Source organism: Schistocerca nitens, chromosome 8, assembly GCF_023898315.1.
Source record: "Schistocerca nitens isolate TAMUIC-IGC-003100 chromosome 8, iqSchNite1.1, whole genome shotgun sequence".
NCBI lineage: Eukaryota > Metazoa > Arthropoda > Insecta > Orthoptera > Acrididae > Schistocerca > Schistocerca nitens.
The window spans coordinates 472,234,978-472,254,432 of NC_064621.1; the positions used below are offsets into that span (position 1 = coordinate 472,234,978).

General features: G+C 41.0%; 1 protein-coding gene and 1 pseudogene across 1 annotated transcript in view; both read right to left on the bottom strand.

Annotated features, from left to right (window-relative positions):
* Window positions 1-19,455, bottom strand: part of LOC126199202 (bumetanide-sensitive sodium-(potassium)-chloride cotransporter) — a 316,749-nt gene that overhangs the window by 54,574 nt on the left and 242,720 nt on the right. Inside the window, exons 9-11 of the mRNA XM_049935981.1 lie at window positions 18,658-18,889; window positions 9,970-10,091; window positions 4,234-4,369 (exon numbers count right to left, since the gene is read on the bottom strand). Coding sequence (XP_049791938.1) covers window positions 4,234-4,369; window positions 9,970-10,091; window positions 18,658-18,889 — 490 coding nt within the window. The remainder of the gene's footprint in view (window positions 1-4,233; window positions 4,370-9,969; window positions 10,092-18,657; window positions 18,890-19,455) is intronic.
* On the bottom strand, window positions 12,751-12,867 carry LOC126199884 (5S ribosomal RNA; annotated as a pseudogene).

The following is a 19,455-nucleotide window of genomic DNA, read 5'->3' on the forward strand; positions in this document are numbered from 1 at the left end:
CTGGGAAAATCCGGTAAAGATTTGCACAGATGTGTTGGGCAGTGTCTCTAGTATGACCGTTGATCGTGTCGCATCGCTCTTTTCAGCTTTGAGTGAACAGTGAGCACGTAAAGATGCATAGGGAATAGCTTCTTCCGCCAAGTATGAGGGCCTGGTTAGAGATTTCCCTTGTGTCATGCAGCCCACATAACACAACTGTTGAGCAGTTCCTTCTTCATGCCAATTCTCGGCCGCACGAACCGCTGACTATGAAGGCAAAATTTTTCGACAGACAACGAGCTGCAGACCAGTGCAGGTAACTGGGCAAAAGCACAGGCGGCTTCTTTCTACGACGAGGATATTGGAAAGCTGATACAACACTACGACAAAACTCGAAATTGGAGCAGTGACTATGTAGAGAAGTAAAGGAAGGTGTACTTAACTGTTGCAAATAAAAAGTTTCTGGTATTCACTGTCGTTTCCATTTCGCGACCGATTGGAACTTACTTTCTGGACAACCCTCGTATTCCGGCAATGTTGTCTAAAGGTTCACATCTACCATAACAAAATAGTGGCTGGCGAAACCGAGAATATGCTATAATTTACCGTGGATGTCCAGACATTCTAATGAACCCAAGACACGTAGTACTTGCTAAAGCTGTAGGGTTTACTGTTCAGCCCAGCATTGCTAACTGTGGGATTTAGTGGCATTACAATCATTTCTTGATAATGGTTGGACTTCTACAGGACGGCGCAGGAGCAATGGTCATTTTGGAATGGTACGTATGGTTATTCGAAGCAAAAAAATTCTAATAAGTATGGGATCTAAAACATATATGTTAAAAGCTATGAGCACCTGTTCATCTTTGCCACTGTGAAATACATCTCAGCTGCTGAACAAGTGCTCGTAGCTCTTAACCCTTAGAGTCTCAACAGTGTAAAAACAAATATAATTTTAAAGTTGTTCATAAAGTACTTTTATTATCATAGTAAGCAACTAATACAAGAAGAAATTGACAAAAAGTAAACACTCGGTTTTTGTACGGAGGTGGTTTGACTATGAAATGCAATTTTAAAATATCTCACAAAATTAAACCTTTGTTATCACAGTAAGAAGAAATTGGCAAAAAGTAAAAAAAATCAGTTCTTTTAAGGAGGTTATTTCACTTTGGAACCAATGCGACCTACAATTTTCAACCACCCATCATTTCATGTAATATATTTGAAAGCAAATGCGTAATTTTCCAAGACACCACACCACATATCAAAACTTTCAAGAACTCACAATACCTAAAAAAAAAAATTATAGTCGTAAATAACAAGCAAAAATGGGCCTAAAATTTAATAAATATTGTATGAAAATTACCCATGGTCCCAATGGTTTCATTTCGAAACCATTCATAAAAGCAGTATTATAAACTCAAATTCACATTACAATAACTCAAGATCTACTTACATTCACTGTCAGTGATCTCCTCAGTGTGACACCAATAAGAAAAAAGTCTGCAGGGGCCAGGTCTGGAGAGTACGGAGGATGAGGCAGGACAGTGATTTCGTTTTTTGCGCAACAGTCACGCACTAACAGGGATGAATGTGCAGGTGGGTTATCGTGATGCAAAAGCCATGACTTGTCTAGCCACATTCCAGGCCGTTTCCTAGTCACATTTTCTCGCAGCCGTCGCAATATGTCCTCACACTACCATCTATTAATAGTTTGTCCCTGCCAAATAAAACTATCACCATGGCTTTGACATTTGACCTGACCTGCCGAGCTTGTTTTGGTCTTGGAGAACCTTTTACGACCCCTTGTGAAGACTGAACCTTGGTCTCAACATAATCACTAGTTATGATTCTCTTAAGCAAAATCTCGTTCTCATGTACGCTATCCATAAGCTCTTCACAGACTGAGAGGCGAAGGTCTTTCTGGTCTTGACTCTTGAGCTGCGGGACGGACGAACTTGGCGGCAACACGATGAGTTCCCAGATGCTGTGCCAGGGTTTTATGACAAGATCCGACTAAAATATTGAATTCTTCTGCAGACTCTCAGACAGTCGGTCTTCAATTGGCACGCACAACTTTGTTGACGTTCCTGGCATGAGCATCATCGGTGAACGTCGAAATACGTCCTGAATGAGGGTAATCTTTAACTTTCGTCTGACCACGTGATCCATTCGTACGGCTTAAGTATTCATCACTGGAGGCTTCCAGCATCATTTGATGTGCCTCTGAAAAGGTTTTCTTGAGTTTCACGCTAAATTTAATGCAGACTTGTTGCTTCTCTAACTCTGCCATATTGAAATTAGCAATCTGTGCAATACAACGCTGTACTCAATACAGCACTGAACAATAACTAACAGACGTACAACAATGAAACTTCCGGCAGTTACACAGTAAACACAGGCGTGTGCAGGGATGCCAACCGTATTTCGCTCCAATACACCAATGGCGCGAATTTACAAATGTTTCGGAATTTTTTGAACAGGCCTTGTAAAATAAAATGGTGGTTTTAGGCAGAAACCACTGCCACTCCAAGGATTAAGGTAGCCCATATGTACAGTGTGTTAACTGTAAGACGGCAGAGTTGTGAGGGGAGTGCAGGGAGAGGAGGAAGCAAGCAATGGCTGGCGAGGGGAGATGAGCCGTTGGGGGGGGGGGGGGGGACAAGGCACGCCTACCAGTTGCAGTGCTGGCACTACAAATTGCGCGTCATGCTTACACGAAAGCAGACGAAAGGCTTGGAAGTAAAACTCGCTTTAAATGTTGTTCGTAAACGAAACTGAAATCGTCATGTACATTAATATATATATATATATATATATATATATATATATATATATATATATATATATATATATATATATATATATGTTTGTCTACTATGCACTCACAAACCATTCATCCGATTGCAATGAAAACTGTATGAATCCATAAGCTCTTCACAGACTGAGAGGCGAAGGTCTTTCTGGTCTTGACTCTTGAGCTGCGGGACGGACGAACTTGGCGGCAACACGATGAGTTCCCAGATGCTGTGCCAGGGTTTTATGACAAGATCCGACTAAAATATTGAATTCTTCTGCAGACTCTCGGACAGTCGGTCTTCAATTGGCACGCACAACTTTGTTGACGTTTCTGGCATGAGCATCATGACATGCTTTGTCCTGTGTATGTAGCAGCTCTCACTGAAGATTTGTAAATGGGGTGAAGCAATTTTTTCTGCTCCCTTTCCCTTTCGCAGCATTCAATCACACGCAATATAATTTTGCGAGCATCGCTACGTAATACTGGTTTCCTTCTAACCGTAGGCCTACCGGTAGGGGTTGTTGGCGACTGCCGAGATTGGCCAGCAACTGCCTCTTCACTCATTTTGATAATGTTTAGCACAACTGCACAATAAAAACACGCAGAACAGTACAGCGCAAAACAATAACGAAGCAGACGACAATGGCTACCTTGTACAACACAGTCAGCTACGTAATGTTGGCAGCAGTCGAAACTGCGTGCCTACCGAAGCCTCCCGACGTTTACCGACTTCTACCAATTCAGGACTAGGGAGAGGTCTGCCATCTGAAAGTTTACACACTGTACTTGACAATTTTTTTCTTTTTTTGGTCCGTATATTTCCTCCCAAAATATGGAAAACTTGCAGTAGAAGAGATTTGCTTCGCAGTATCGAAGGTGAAAAACTGCTCATAGCTCTTAAGGCATGTATTTTAGACTTCATGTTTACTAGACTTTATTTCAAATAGTCGTCCTTGTCACAGTCTTGAATACTAATCATCCTCCTAGAACAGACTGTATAACAGATGATACTGTGACCCAAATTCGAGGAGGGTTCAAGTGCCCCCTCTTGCGGACACGTTTGGTTGTATACTTTACAGAGGTAGCCTGCAGTGTCTGCTTCCACCTGTTAATGTCTGGCTTAATTCGTTCCACATCCCAAATGATTATCTTCCTAGATGGTGCGGAGCACAATGCTTGAGTGCTCAAGTTATAATGCGTTTCATCTTGCTAGGGGTGATCGCAATCACAATCGTATTTAATTTATTGTTGCTGATCGTGAATATCCTTCAGAACATCTAAACCAACTCCAGATGCTATCGTTTAATTGAAAGTACGTGTTAAAGAGAGAAACATAAATTACAATCCTTTACTTTAAACGTCAAAAAATATATCCTTTTGTTTTCTCTCTATGTTTCTATTCTCTCTAAAAACAAGTAAATTTTAAGAAAAACTGTGCAGACATAGTTCCTCACCTGGCTTGCGGTAGACCACGATGAGATAGAGAGCGAAGATGATGACGAAGGTGATGACGGATGTTAGCCAGTCTATAAGGAACATGATGGCCACGCACATGAAAAATCCCACGAGACTCAGCCATGTGTTGTAATACTGAAACAATGACAGAATTGTGATACATTTTCCGTAAGAAAGTTATGCTATTTGGACTAATTGTTCATAAAAATGATTTAACTACTGACACAACTGACTGAGGTAACATTATGAACAGCAGCGGCAAAAATCTTCCTAAACCGCGTAATATCGAACGACGCTGCGCAATGTGCATAGCTCTTGCATTTCGGAAGACAGGGTTCAAATTCCCCATCGACTTTTTCGAATACCTTTCATACGCTAGAGTAATGATTTTTGTCGTTCGCCGTTGACAAATGTTGACGCCGTACAATCAGTGAAAACAGTCTCAGTCAGTTGTCACTGCGTAAATGTAAAACTTCTCATCATTTATGCCATCTCATTTTCTTTTCTGTTGAAACTCTTAGGTACTGAAACCGTTATTTTTGTTTTCATCAGGAACGAAAGTAGACGGATCCTCCTTTTGTCTCTATAGGTCAGCGATTTACCAGCTGATCCATCCGAACAAGCTTTTTTCTGTGGTTCACACGCACCTGAGTGATGTTCCAGAACAGATCACGAAAGTGTCTTATTAAGGGGAGCCGGAGGTGGTCAAATCCAAAAAAATTACGATTTTTTTTGCTACCGAAAGTTAATTGGAACATTCCTCTTTAATGTAAACTTTGAATTATTGTTCTACTCGCCCTAGAAGTGGAGTTATTACCATTTTCCACCACGCTTGCAGAGGAAATGGGCGGCCGCTGAATGCATCTAACACCCTCTCGTGACTTCCTGGCGAACTGCTTGGGATTTTCTCGGCCTGTTACGCATACAGCGCCTTATGTTACGCATACAGCGAGTGTGCAAGGGTTGGCTACATTGTTTTCTGTGACAAATATTACCCGTATTTCCTTACAGCTTACTCCTATTTTCCTCAGAATTTCGAACATCTTGCTCCATTTAATATTGTCGTACACTTTTGTTCTGGTTACGATGCCATGTTTTAGTAACCGTGTATATAAGAAGAGGAAGAACGTAGGGAAAAGAATATTAACACTAATACCAAGTTGCGATACTACAATGAATAAGAGCGCGGAACATCGTCTGTTTGTTGTTTACCGTTTCGAATTAGTTCAGTGTTGCGCCTGTTGTTGGTAGTATTATACTTCTGGTATAAAGCGGGTAATATGCAGTATGTACAAGAATCAGGAGGGAACAATTAAACCAATTTTTCATGACTTAGCACAGCCAGAATTGTTACACAAATGTCTACACGGAAAGACGCAGAATCCTAATGAGAGCGTAAACAATTTGATTTGGAAAGTGATTCCTAAAAGGGTGTTTGTAAGCATAAAAACACTGCACTTTGGCATTTATGATGCAATAGCAACCTACAACCAAGGGAACAGTGTGAAGTGTGAAGTTCTGAAGGCATTAGGATTTACAGCTGGGGTGAATACTGTACGAGCACTAAGAAATATTGACAGAGAAAGGATAAGAGGAGCAGAAAGAAGAGAAAGGCATATGAAGTATGATGGAACAACAGGCCAGAAAAGAAGACAGAAGAGGAAGCTTTTGGAGGATGAAGAAGAAGACCCTGATAATCCATCCTGTAGTGCAGGAATGTATTGAGAAACTTTGATAGCCATTTCCCGTAAATTAGAATTTTTCGAATATAAGGAACATTTTTCTCAAAATCCACTCAAGCTAGAGAGATGAAATTTTTATACAGCACTCCTAGTGGTCAAACTTACATTGTAACACAGCCATTTGGCAATATGTTCAGTAGTTTCATTTCAGTTTAATTATAAAGCAATTATTTGTAAAAAAATTGGGTCATTAATAAAAAAAAATAATTGGAAGGAAACTAGAAAAGATACTCCAAAATCCCTCTGTCATAACTGCAATACTAAACCACTCTATATGTAAAAAAAAATTCAAATTTTTCTATTTGGTAGTTTATTCATAAATGTTCCTCAGACTTAGTGATTTTAACATGGGCAGCATAGGCACCTCCGGCTCCCCTTAAGCAATCTACTTATTTAAAACAGCTACATCTTCCCAGTATGCTACATCGACTCCTGTCAACTGCGTGACATATAATGGAGGCTGTGTGTTTCATTTGTTCCCATGCATTGCTACTCTTATTGTTTGTATGGCCTGGCGGACTTCAGTTGCGACCCATTTACCATGTTGTCAAAGTATGCTACGTTTCTCGACATTGCGAGTTTGTTGGATTAGTTTAGGTTGACATTTATTCAAGATTTGGTTGATAACACTAGAATTTTTACAATACCTTCTTCTCATATAATAGCCGCGGTATCTTCGAGATGTCAGAGACTCGGCCAAGATTACCCTCTACGTAACACGAAAAGCAGGGGAGCTGTTACACTTCCTGAATCACATCCAAAATTGCTTCTGAATCTGCGGTTGACTCTTCGTTCAGGACAACGTACTGCATCAAGAAATCAAACCATTCGCAAAGCTGACCAGATACACCATAAGTAGATGGCGTTGCTGTTTTCAAGTACGCTGTATAATCAACTCTGACACACTCCTACACCCATTAGATTTGTGTATACACATTTGGCCTTTTATATTAGTTACTATAAGTTCTTGGGTACCTACACACCCACGGTACCTATTTTTTGTTTTCTGTGTTCGACTCTACGCTCTTCCACACACATTGTACATATTCAGCGCCCCATCTAGTGAAATGAAAAATTATCGCGGCCCTGTTTGGCAACAACAGACAATATAACATTTAAGTAACTTTGTATTCTTGCTCGTTTTCAAAACTTTCTGCTGAAAAATACTGCATGCAAGTAACAAATGACAAACTTAAAATGTCCCATTTGTAAATACTGAGTTTGACGAAGATGCAATAATATACTCTTTAAAAGGATTTTTTATTGTCCATTATAAACTAATGCACTTGTGAAAGCATGTTCTACCAAGAATTACATTAATTATATTTTGCGGAAAATATAGTTGGGAATAAATGATTCCCGTATGACACCAACAGAGAAGAGAGAAATTTAGAATATACTATCATCAATAGTTAGGAACTTAACACATTACGAACATATTGTCTCTACATAAATAACAAAAATTTTAGTAGGAAATTTAAGCTCGGCATCTGTTATTGGCTTTTGTAATTAAACAATATAAGACAAAAGACGGAAGAAAGGTTTGATTTTTACGAGCAGTGGCGGAAATGATGAGCTGGGTGAAATAGAAACAAGGCTTCATAACATTGTGCAAGTTAATCTTAGCACAAAACAGTGTGTGGAGTGCATACATTTCGTTGTGTAATGGTAAATACTGCACCTGGGCACTGAAAGACTGTCACAACAAAACAAAGTTTGTAAATGTAATCCTGTGCGATTAAGTGCTCTTTCAATTGTTTGTATCACTTGTATTGTATTCCCTGGGGGGCGATGGCTTAGTTTCTCTTCGTGTGAGTGTAAAGTAGTTAACGACGTAACAATGTTACAGGATTAGTACGGTTGTTAGTACCGTATGTTGTTTACAAACTCATATGTTGTCAAAGCAGAGAGTACGCACTGAAGTAAGAAAGCAAATCAGTGATTTCCGAAGAAGACAGTAAGAACAGAAATTATTAATTACTAAAAATTATGTATTGTTATACACCTTTCGGCAGTAGTCGAGGTTCTACTTTCAGTGCCTGAATTCTGTGCGGAAGCTTCTTTTATCACCGTTGTTCATGGCATAAAGGCTGGCCACCGCGAATTATTGCACGAAGTCTAACTAAAATAATGGAATCAGTTTTCTCTGTTGTAACTTACGAAGTGTTCTATTGAATCTGCGTTGATCTATACCTCTGAGATATGATTTGTCAAACAGAACAAAAACTACGCTCGAGTAATTGAATTCTCGTGGTGTATGTGAACGCTTGTGTAACGATTCTTGCGTGGGAAATTGTGGGTAATCGCTTCTGAATGTGTTTTTTTAGCATTTAAGATATTCAGATATTGATATTGGTTTGGACGTCGTTTTTTTCCTTGAAAAATTAGGGTCAAACTAGCTTGAGGGACAGAACGCACCGCAACAAGCAGACATCAGACACAATTCAGGTCAGGGCTTTGGGAAGTTAGCAGCCCATCTATCGCATTAGTGATGTAGCAAAAGTGTTACCTGGAAGCACAGGTCACTCATGGGTAATAAACTTGTCGTAGACAAAGTGTCGTGGCTAATAAACTGTATAACAAACTTAGTTGATGCATGGTTATCAACTATTTCTGCACACAGAAAAGTATCCTGTATTAGGTTTCACTGTAGAGTTGCAGCTTTCTGTTGAGTTTTAAAAAGGCACCAAAGAAGAGCAACAGAGTTAATAAAAAATACTGCGAAATTCAGTCTAATACGCGAAGGAGAATAGTTAAAGACACAAGACAGTTAAAGAATTTGGACAAATGACTAGTTAAATATGACAAACTATTACAGACTTACTGGCGTATCATTTTCTTTTTATTCTCAATAGAAACCCACACAACAAGCATTTTTGCAAGTTCAGGGAATCAAGTGTACAGGCCCTAGGGGCAAAGGTTAGTTTCATTTATTTGTGCATTCCCTAAACTTATTCAATGATCTTTTAGTAGCAATCGTGGTCAAAATACTTGTGACAGCCCTATTATAGTCCTATAAAATATTGTGCTTGTTGTGAAGTGACGGATAAATTCAATACTAGGGCAGGATAACTATATATCTTCATATTAATATACTATACATCTTCATATTAATATACAGAATTTTTAATTTTGCATAATAGTAGATGTGTTGCCGTATTCTCTGTTACGTAATCATTTCGCTTTTATAAATAAATGTTTCTGCATCTAATAGTTTTGTCGTGATCATTTAAAATGACGTGTTTGCTTTCCAAATAATTAAGACAACAAATATTTCTGTTAGCATCTGGTATTCCGGCGATTTGATGTAGTAGCACGTAACAACGCTATTACGTAAGAGAAGCCAGCAAACACGCGATAGTGAACAGAACTAAGGACTGTCCGTTTGTGGTAATAGGAGTGATAGCAGTGACTAATGGCCTATTTTGGAGTAATCGATATTACAGACAAAGTTCTTATCATACAGTTTTTCTCTCTTAGATTCTAAGTGAACTAGTACTCAGACAACAAGAATCATACTACAGTCTCAAAGTCGGCGAGTAAGACGAAGCAGTGACTGATCAAGCCATCTCTTTCTTATGTTCAAATGTGTGTGAAATCTTGTGGGACTTAACTGCTAAGGTCATCAGTCCCTAAGCTTACACGCAACTTAATCTAAATTATCCTGAACCTCCGCCAGGACCAGCCGCACAGTCCATGACTGCAGACCGCTCGGCTAATCCCGCGCGGCTCTCTTTCTTATGTGGCAGACCATTTATTCTTGACAATAATTGGATTTGCTTCTCTCAATGATGACAGATAAGAAACTAAATAAACTCAAAGAAACAGCTGAAAAATAGGAGAACGTAACTGATTCCATTTTAAAGGAGAAGAAAGAGCTTGTATTGTACCTTTTTAAATTAAGACAGTTACGGTTTTCTTTTTGAAGAATAAGGGGTATGAGTTCATCATCTCAGATAACATAGTGTCGCCATTGAGACTAATATCTCTTACCTTGAAAGTAGGCCTCCAGCCAAGTGGTTTTATGAGTGCGGCGTGGAATGTGCAGAAGTTGATGAGGGCGTAGGACGCCAGGTAGAAGTTGGAGATGAGTGGCGCCACAGCATTCAGCTTAGCTAAGGGAATAAAAACAAGTGCTACATTTGTTCGTGACTACATGAGATGTCGAGTTAGTTTGTGCAGGGTTACTTTTAATTTAAGATTTTTTGGAAAATTTACAGTAATGACGCCCCTGAATATTCCAAGATTAAGGTCCAGTGTACAGCTTCAACTGGAAAGCTGACGACACTCTTTCTGTTTATTTTAAGTACTTTGTCGTGAAGATGACGACTAATCGGTATTTCAGAATTAATTTTAATCTTCATGTCGAACATGTTAATTTTTTTCTTTTGGTTCATCGTTGCTTTCTTCGCATTCTTATTTGCTTTCAGTGTTAGGTCTAAATTCTTTTCGATTTCATTTCCCTACCTAAATGGGCTTATTATTTCTGTTGAGTTTCATGTCTGAAAGAATAGACACTGTTGATGATCCGAAGCTGTACGAAATAATTCGAAACTAATTCGCTCTATGAGAATTCCGTTGACAACTTTATTAGGTGGGTATCTACTACCCAATAACGACATACGAAAATTTGTGCTGAGCCGGGACTCGAACCCAGATTTACCACTTATCGCGAGCTGTCGCTTCAAGCACTTCGGTCATCGTGCACATTCCCTGGACCGACCCATCGTCTAAATCCTGATATAGTAGTCAACTGAATTCATCACCTAATGTTTAGTGCTACATTACTTGAATTCCCGCAGCAGGGAGAATGAGACAGCGGTGAATCGAGATCAATGATATTATCACCATGTGCCTGCCTTGCCTTGTAATACATGAGGGTGTCTGAAAGAACAGACATCGTTGTCAATTCACAGCTGTATGAGGCAATTTCAAATTAATTCGCTGAATGAGAATTCCTGTGACATCAGCTGTATTCGGCATAGATCTACTATCCAGCAGTGACACTCGAACCCGGATTTCCCGCTTATCGCGAGCAGTCGCCTTAATCATTTTGGCTAACCGTGCTCGCTTCCTGGACCATCCCAAACACGTCGACAACAACACTGGTCTCGATTTCTCATTGTTTCATTCTTCCTGTTGCGGGAACGAAAGTAATGTTGCGAGCATTACGAATTGAATGGACTACTTTAACAGGATACAGACACTGTGACTTATGGAAGTTTGGGTCGGTCTGGGGAGCAGCCACGGACAGCCGAAATGGTTTAGGCGACAAGTGGGAAATCAGGGTCCGAATCCCAGTCCAGCACAAATTTTCACGTGTCACTAATAATTGGTAGAGCTGACATCACACAGATTTCACAATTTGCAAACCAATTTCGTAAGATTAGAAAATGGATACAGAGATTGAAGAGGAGGCTATGAGCAGAGAGTGGAGATGAAGAGAAAGGGAAAGGAGGATATGGACAGAGACGGGGTAGGAGGAGATGGCCTGTGAGGGGATGAGGAGAAGGTGCAGAGAGAGAGGGGGGAGGAGAGGGAGGTGTAGGAGGTAGGCGGGAGGTGAAGAGGAGTGGGAGAAAAATACGCAGTAGATGGAGATGGGTAGGTATAACGATACTGACCTAGTCTCTCCTCGGTAGTACAACTCTTGACCACCGCAAAACTGGAAGTCTAAATAAATCAGTGGGGGATTGTGTTTGCTCAAAGATGTACACAACACCTCAATTCAGATTGCGTTAAAACACATATTTATTTCTTGCGACGTCTGGTTATTAGTAACGGTGGCCAGTTTGTCAGATAAAAACATCTGTTAGCGCTCTGGATCAAACCGGCATCTACAATGATAGTGATGATGATGATATTTGGTTTGGTTTGTGGGGCGCCCGTTCACAGTCCCAATTTTTACACAGTCCAATCCATTTTTTTACACAGTCCAATCTAGTCACTGTCACGTACGATAATGATGATGAAATGATGAGGACAACACAAACACCTAGTCCCGGGGCAAAGAAATTCCCCATCCCGGCCGGGAATCGAACCTGGGTCCCTGTGATACCGAGGTAGCTGCGGACACGATTATAGTGGCGAAATTAAGTGCAATATTGGGCTACAATACAAAGTTTACATTTACACAAAATTGTTGCAGTTTTCGCTTAGCACAGTCCTGTAGTAAGTGATTAGAGAGGAAAATGAAATGATTGTATGGCATTTATTGGCCGGGATATCCCCTTCGAGGTTTGGCCGCCGTATTATAAGTCTTTTTAGTTGACGCCACTTCGGCAACTTGAATTTCAATGAGGATGAAAAGCCGGCCGGTGTGGCCTAGCGGTTCTAGGCGTTACAGTCTGGAACCGCGCCACCGCTACGGTCGCAGGTTCGAATCCTGCCTTGGGCATGGATGTGTGTGATGTCCTTAGGTTAATTAGGTTTAAGTAGTTCTAAGTTCTAGGGGACTGATGACCTCAGATGTTAAATCCCATAGTGCTCAGAGCCATTTGAGCCATTTTGATGATGAAAATTACGATGAATGACACACAACTCCCAGTCCCCTGCCGGGAGTAGAACCCGGGCAAGGTGGTTAGCAGTAACGCTACCGCTGCGCTACGGAGGCAGACAATAAGAGAGGATTACATTTCGATAGTTCAAGTAAGGGGGCGTGGGGTCAGCACACCGCTCTCCCGGTCGTTATGATGGCATTCTTGATCGAAGCCGCTACTATTCGGTCGAGTAGCTCCTCAATTGGTTTCACGAGGCTGAGTGCACCCCGAAAAATGGCAACAGCGCATGGCAGCAGGATGGTCACCCATCCAAGTGCCGGCCACGCCCAACAGCGCTTAACTTCGGTGATCTCACGGGAACCGGTGTATCCACTGCGGCAAGGCCGTTGCCTGCGTACACGGGTGAAAGGCTAGTTAATTTATATTTACGTTGGAAAGAACAAATTTTAGTTGACGACTACCGATATGCCCGAGAATCAATTACCAGATGAAATCTACCAACGAAAAACCACAAAAACCTGACTAATTTAACTATATGCGTGCACAACAAGGAGATACTTATGATTTTTCCACGCCTAGACCAGCTTAGAAAGACTGAAAATTAGGATAAAGAAATTTTAGTGGACGACGGCCAATATTCCCGAGAATCCACCAATAAGTGAATTCTACAAATGACTGAATAATTTTATCAGTGATGACTTTGTCCTGGTTAAGGGTGACACTTGTGGATGTGCACACTTCGTTTCACACTTGTATTTACAGTGCAGCTGTGAAAAACTGCAAACGGAATTTTCCGTTGTGGACACCCTTGCTAGGTTGCCATGTTGACCATTCAGTACCCAGATGATAAACTAAAAGACCCATCATGATGAAAGCCGATGTTCTAGTCAATGTTCAAGCTACTGTGGCTATCGGGTCATCTCCTGTTTCATTGGCTATGTCAACATCAGCATCAGCATTTGATATACGGGTGCCTTACTTCTCTCGTATTCTAGTTGATACTTGGCGGTGCTTATGAGAATTTTATTTTACACATTATGAATACAGTTAATTATATGCACTGAAATGAAACGAAGGGATAGACGGAAATGAAATGAGTGAATATTCAGCGTGTTAAAATGACATCAACGCTAACAGTTCAAATGTGCTGGAGCTGCATTTATTAAGTTCCGCTGACATTTTATTGTTTCTCATGTGTCGGTGCAAGAGAATCCCTGTTCGAAACCCTGATATTCATTTTTTTCCAGTGAGGAGTGTCCTGCCGTTGACAGGCACATATATCTGAGAGAGGCATACAAATGTATGAACCTCCCCTTTCCATATATAAAACAAATATAGTTACACATTAGTACGATAAGTTTTAATAATAACCACGTAGCTAGTCATTAAAAAGAGGAAAAAACTAGCGGATAGTTGAGTGAAACTGTAATAGTATTCCCAGTTCAGCATCTTCGGTATCAATTTGTATTAATGGTATAGGCAATCAATGGATAGTATCATATCCAACCAAAAGAAAGCAGGAAGTCATACTTAGTAATTCAACCATTGCAGATCGGGCACAGTCTTCTGACTGAGGAAAACACGTCTAGGGCCTCTCGATGCTCAGCCTTAAGTCTGCTGTTGTTCCTAATATATGTAAGCGATCTTTTGTCTATTATATAACAAGCAGAATTAGTTGTTTTTGCAGGTGACACTAGTATTGTCATCAATCGAAGCATACATACAGCAACAGAAGAAATGGTAAACAATTTTCTTAAAAGTATCATTGACATGTTTTCTGCAAATGGATCTCACCCTCAATTTTAAAAAGACACAACAAATTCAGTTCTGCTCACCAATGATAAGTGTAATATGTGGTGAGGAAATAATGAATAGTGTGGAAAATACAAAATTCTTAAGTTTCCATGATGATCTACATCTACATCTACATCCATACTCCGCAAGACACCTGACGGTGTGTGGCGGAGGGTACATTAAGTACCTCTATCGGTTCTCCCTTCTATTAGAGTCTCGTATTGTTCGTGGGAAGAAGGATTGTCATTATGCTTCTGTGTGGGCTCTAATCTCTCTGATTTTATCCTCATTGTCTCTTCGCGAGATATACGTAGGAGGGAGCAATATACTGCTTGATTCTTGACTCTTCGGTGAAGGTATGTTCTCGAAACTTCAACAAAAGCCCGTACCGAGCTAATGAGCGTTTTGATGAGAGTTTCAGTTGGAAAAAGCATGTTTTGGACCTTCTTAAAACCACTTAGCTCAGCTATATTGGCACTTAGAATCATTGCAAATCTTGGGGTGAGACGAATCAGTAAGTTGGCGTGTTTTGAATATTTTCATTCAACAATGTCATATAGAATAAGGTTCTGGGAAACTCATCTTTAAGGAAGGAAGTCTCCATTGTTCAAAAACATGCTGTACGAATAAAACGTGATGCTCATCCACGATTATCTTTAGGCATCTGTTTAAGGAATTGGGCATTCTGACTATGGCGTCACAGTATATTCATTCCCCCATGAAGTTCGTTGTAAATAATCCGCTGCATTTCATGGATATAACGTAGATTCAGCCTTTATCTTAGAGTGACAAATAGACCGTGTAGCCTGTGGCACATCAAACCCTAATTTCTGACTCTGTCACTTAGGTAAATGCCAGCTACGGAATCTACAATAATGTCGACCGGCTTCAGTGCCTAGCATCGTCCTGGGTGCTTTCGATACTACATACTAATTTCAGAAGTGAGGGATCTGATATCCCAGCCGGCGAGTCTGTAAGCCCATCTGAAGGTATGGACCTCGAAGACGGTCGCTAGACGGCACTGCTGGAATCTACGAGGGTTGCCATCATCGCTGCAAGCACCGCCGCGAGGACACGCCCTCTGTACCGGCCTTTCGGCAGTCGCGGCAGCCCTTTGAAGCCAGCAGCGCGTCAGCTCTGCTGTTAATCGTGATTTGTTTACGCAGTTGTATTGGTATCGGCATACACCATTGTCTCGTTTCCGAATTCGCTGTATCTCAGGTTTCGTCTCAACTGTCTGTTGTTCTTAGTTGCTGTTCACCTGTTTATTCTCAGGAGACTCGCTGCGATTCCCTCGGCCAGTCGGGGTTATCATATGCCGGTCACTATACCTTTGGTGACATTAAAAGCAACGGTGGTAACATTAAGAGTGCAGCGGGAATTCCACTGTTAAATGCAGAGGAGAGAGCAGATAGGTGGAAAGAATACATTGAAAGCCTCTATGAGGGTGAAGATTTGTCTGATGTGATAGAAGAAGAAACAGGAGTCGATTTAGAAGAGATAGGGGATCCAGTATTAGAATCGGAATTTAAAAGAGCTTTGGAGGACTTACGGTCAAATAAGGCAGTAGGGATAGATAAAATTCCATCAGAATTTCTAAAATCATTCGGGGAAGTGGCAACAAAACGACTATTCACGTTGGTGTGTAGAATATATGAGTCTGGCGATATACCATCTGATTTTCGGAAAAGCATCATCCACACAATTTCGAAGACGGCAAGAGCTGACAAGTGCGAGAATTATCGCACAATCAGCTTCACAGGTCATGCATCGAAGCTGCTTACAAGAATAATATACAGATGAATGGAAAAGAAAATTGAGAATGCGCTAGGTGACGATCAGTTTGGTTTTAGGAAAAGTAAAGGGACGAGAAAGGCAATTCTGACGTTACGGCTAATAATGGAAGCAAGGCTAAAGAAAAATCAAGACACTTTCATAGGATTTGTCGACCTGGAAAAAGCGTTCGACAATATAAAGTGGTGCAAGCTGTTCGAGATTCTGAAAAAAGCAGGGGTAAGCTATAGGGAGAGACGGGTCATATACAATATGTACAACAACCAAGAGGGAATAATAAGAGTGGACGATCAAGAACGAAGTGCTCGTATTAAGAAGGGTGTAAGACAAGGCTGTAGCCTATCGCCCCTACTCTTCAATCTGTACATCGAGGAAGCAATGATGGAAATAAAAAAAGGTTCAGGAGTGGAATTAAAATACAAGGTGAAAGGATATCAATGATACGATTCGCTGATGACATTGCTATCCTGAGTGAAAGTGAAGAAGAATTAAATGATCTGCTGAACAGAATGAACAGTCTAATGAGTACACAGTATGGTTTGAAAGTAAATCGGAGAGAGACGAAGGTAATGAGAAGTAGTAGAAATGACAACAACGAGAAACTTAACATCAAGATTGATGGTCACGAAGTCTATGAAGTTAAGGAATTCTGCTACCTAGGCAGTAAAATAACCAATGACGGACGGAGCAAGGAGGACATCAAAAGCAGACTCGCTATGGCAAAAAAGGCATTTCTGGCCAAGAGAAGTCTACTAATATCAAATACCGGCCTTAATTTGAGGAAGAAATTTCTGAGGATGTACGTCTGGAGTACAGCATTGTATGGTAGTGAAACATGGACTGTGGGAAAACCGGAACAGAAGAGAATCGAAGCATTTGAGATGTGGTGCTATAGACGAATTTTGAAAATTAGGTGGACTGATAAGGTAAGGAATGAGGAGGTTCTACGCAGAATCGGAGAGGAAAGGAATATGTGGAAAACACTGATAAGGAGAAGGGACAGGATGATAGGACATCTGCTAAGACATGAGGGAATGACTTCCATGGTACTAGAGGGAGCTGTAGAGGGCAAAAACTGTAGAGGAAGACAGAGATTGGAATACGTCAAGCAAATAATTGAGGACGTAGGTTGCAAGTGCTACTCTGAGATGAAGAGGTTAGCACAGGAAACGAATCCGTGGTGGGCCGCATCAAACCAGTCAGTAGACTGATGAAAAAAAAAAAAAAAAAAAAAAATAACGAAAGCAAAAATGTTCATCGCTTCTACATTTCTGCTGTTCATTCATTAAAACTTCAGCACCAGATATAACGTTTTAATTTATTACTTCTTTACTACCGTCTCTATTCGCACACAGATTCCAGGCAGTATGCACATATACCATTGGCTACACCCGTAAAATTACATCACTGTATGATAAATCTGTATATTGAGCAAGCAGTAAAGGAAACAAAAGAAAAATTCGGAGTAGGTATTAAAATCCATGGAGAAGAAATAAAAACTTTGAGGTTCGCCGATGACATTGTAATTCTGTCAGAGACAGCAAAGGACTTGGAAGAGCAGTTGAACGGAATGGATGGTGTCTTGAAGGGAGGATATAAGATGAACATCAACAAAAGCAAAACGAGGATAATGGAATGTAGTCGAATTAAGTCGGGTGATGTTGAGGGTATTAGATTAGGAAATGAGACACTTAAAATAGTAAAGGAGTTTTGCTATCTGGGGAGCAAAATAACTGATGATGGTCGAAGTAGAGAGGATATAAAATGTAGACTGGCAATGGCAAGGAAAGCGTTTCTGAAGAAGAGAAATTTGTTAACATCGAGTATAGATTTAAGTGTCAGGAAGTCATTTCTGAAAGTATTTGTATGGAGTGTAGCCATGTATGGAAGTGAAACATGGACGGTAAATAGTTTGGACAAGAAGAGAATAGAAGCTTTCGGAATGTGGTGCTACAGAAGAATGCTGAAGATTAGATGGGTAGATCGCATAACTAATGAGGAAGTATTGAATAGGATTGGGGAGAAGAGAAGTTTGTGGCAAAACTTGACCAGAAGAAGGGATCGGTTGGTAGGACATGTTCTGAGGCATCAAGGGATCACCAGTTTAGTATTGGAGGGCATCGTGGAGGGTAAAAATCGTAGGGGGAGACCAAGAGATGAATACACTAAGCAGATTCAGAAGGATGTAGGTTGCAGTAGGTACTGGGAGATGAAGAAGCTTGCACAGGATAGAGTAGCATGGAGAGCTGCATCAAACCAGTCTCAGGACTGAAGACCACAACAACAACAACATGATATAGTTCAGGAGATATGACGTCACAGATATTTAGATGCGTCAAAACTACCTTCTGCATAAAATGACGCTCAAATTACGCAGATTATATTGGTCCAGTGTTTCATAATGAGAGCACTTGTCACCTTCCAACAAACTTTAAGCATAATTTCAAAACTTTTCTCAACTTTTTCTCGCTTGAATGCCTAACGTCAAATATTTAATCCATTAACTCATTTCTAAAGTAATCAGACGTTTGAAGCTGTTCATATATGGAGCTCGATTCTTTAAAGACAGTGAGGTTTACTGGTTGCTACTCACCAATGAGCAGGAAGCCCGCGGAGACGAGGAATGTGAGCACGTATCCGCGGTAGGGCTCGCCCGCCTTGCCATAGCCCTTGCTGAAGAAGATGAGCCCAGGGTAGATGCGGTCAATGCCCACCGCCTGGATGAGACGGGGCACGCTCAGCAGATTGGTCAGCGCCGTGGACAGTGTGGCCGCGAAGCAGCCGAGGTAGATCAGGGGGCCCCACGCTGAGGCCAGCTGCATAACCTGAGGGCCGGGAAACACGCACACACTGATGGGCAAAACCGAGCAGCCGAGTAGGTCAGGGGGCCCCACACCAAGGCCAGCAGCTTCGCCTGAGGCGCAGGACACACACACACACACACACACACACACACACACACACATACACACACGGATGAGCACAATCATTACTACTGCTTGATTAATAGTGGGCTGGCTGGTCCACATACGAACGCAATTCAACAGCGATTCTGAATCGAATGGATTTGACGTGTACGTGTCAGCTTTCTGGAGGTAAGTGTCACCAGAAATCTAAGCACAAGTCACGCAGTTCTTGCAAATTACGGGAAGGTGCCTTGTGTGGATGCGATACTGCCGCCAATAGCATCTCAAATGTGTCCCAATTCTTTCAGATCAGGCGAATTTGGTGTTCAAAACATCAAACTTAGTTCATTGTCATGCTCCTCAAACACTTTTAGCAGGATTCTGGTCTTGTGAGACGGACATTTATCTTGAAGGAAGACAGCATAGTCGTCAGGAAAGATATCAAGCATGAAGAGATCCAGGTGATCCGCAAAAATGTTCATAGG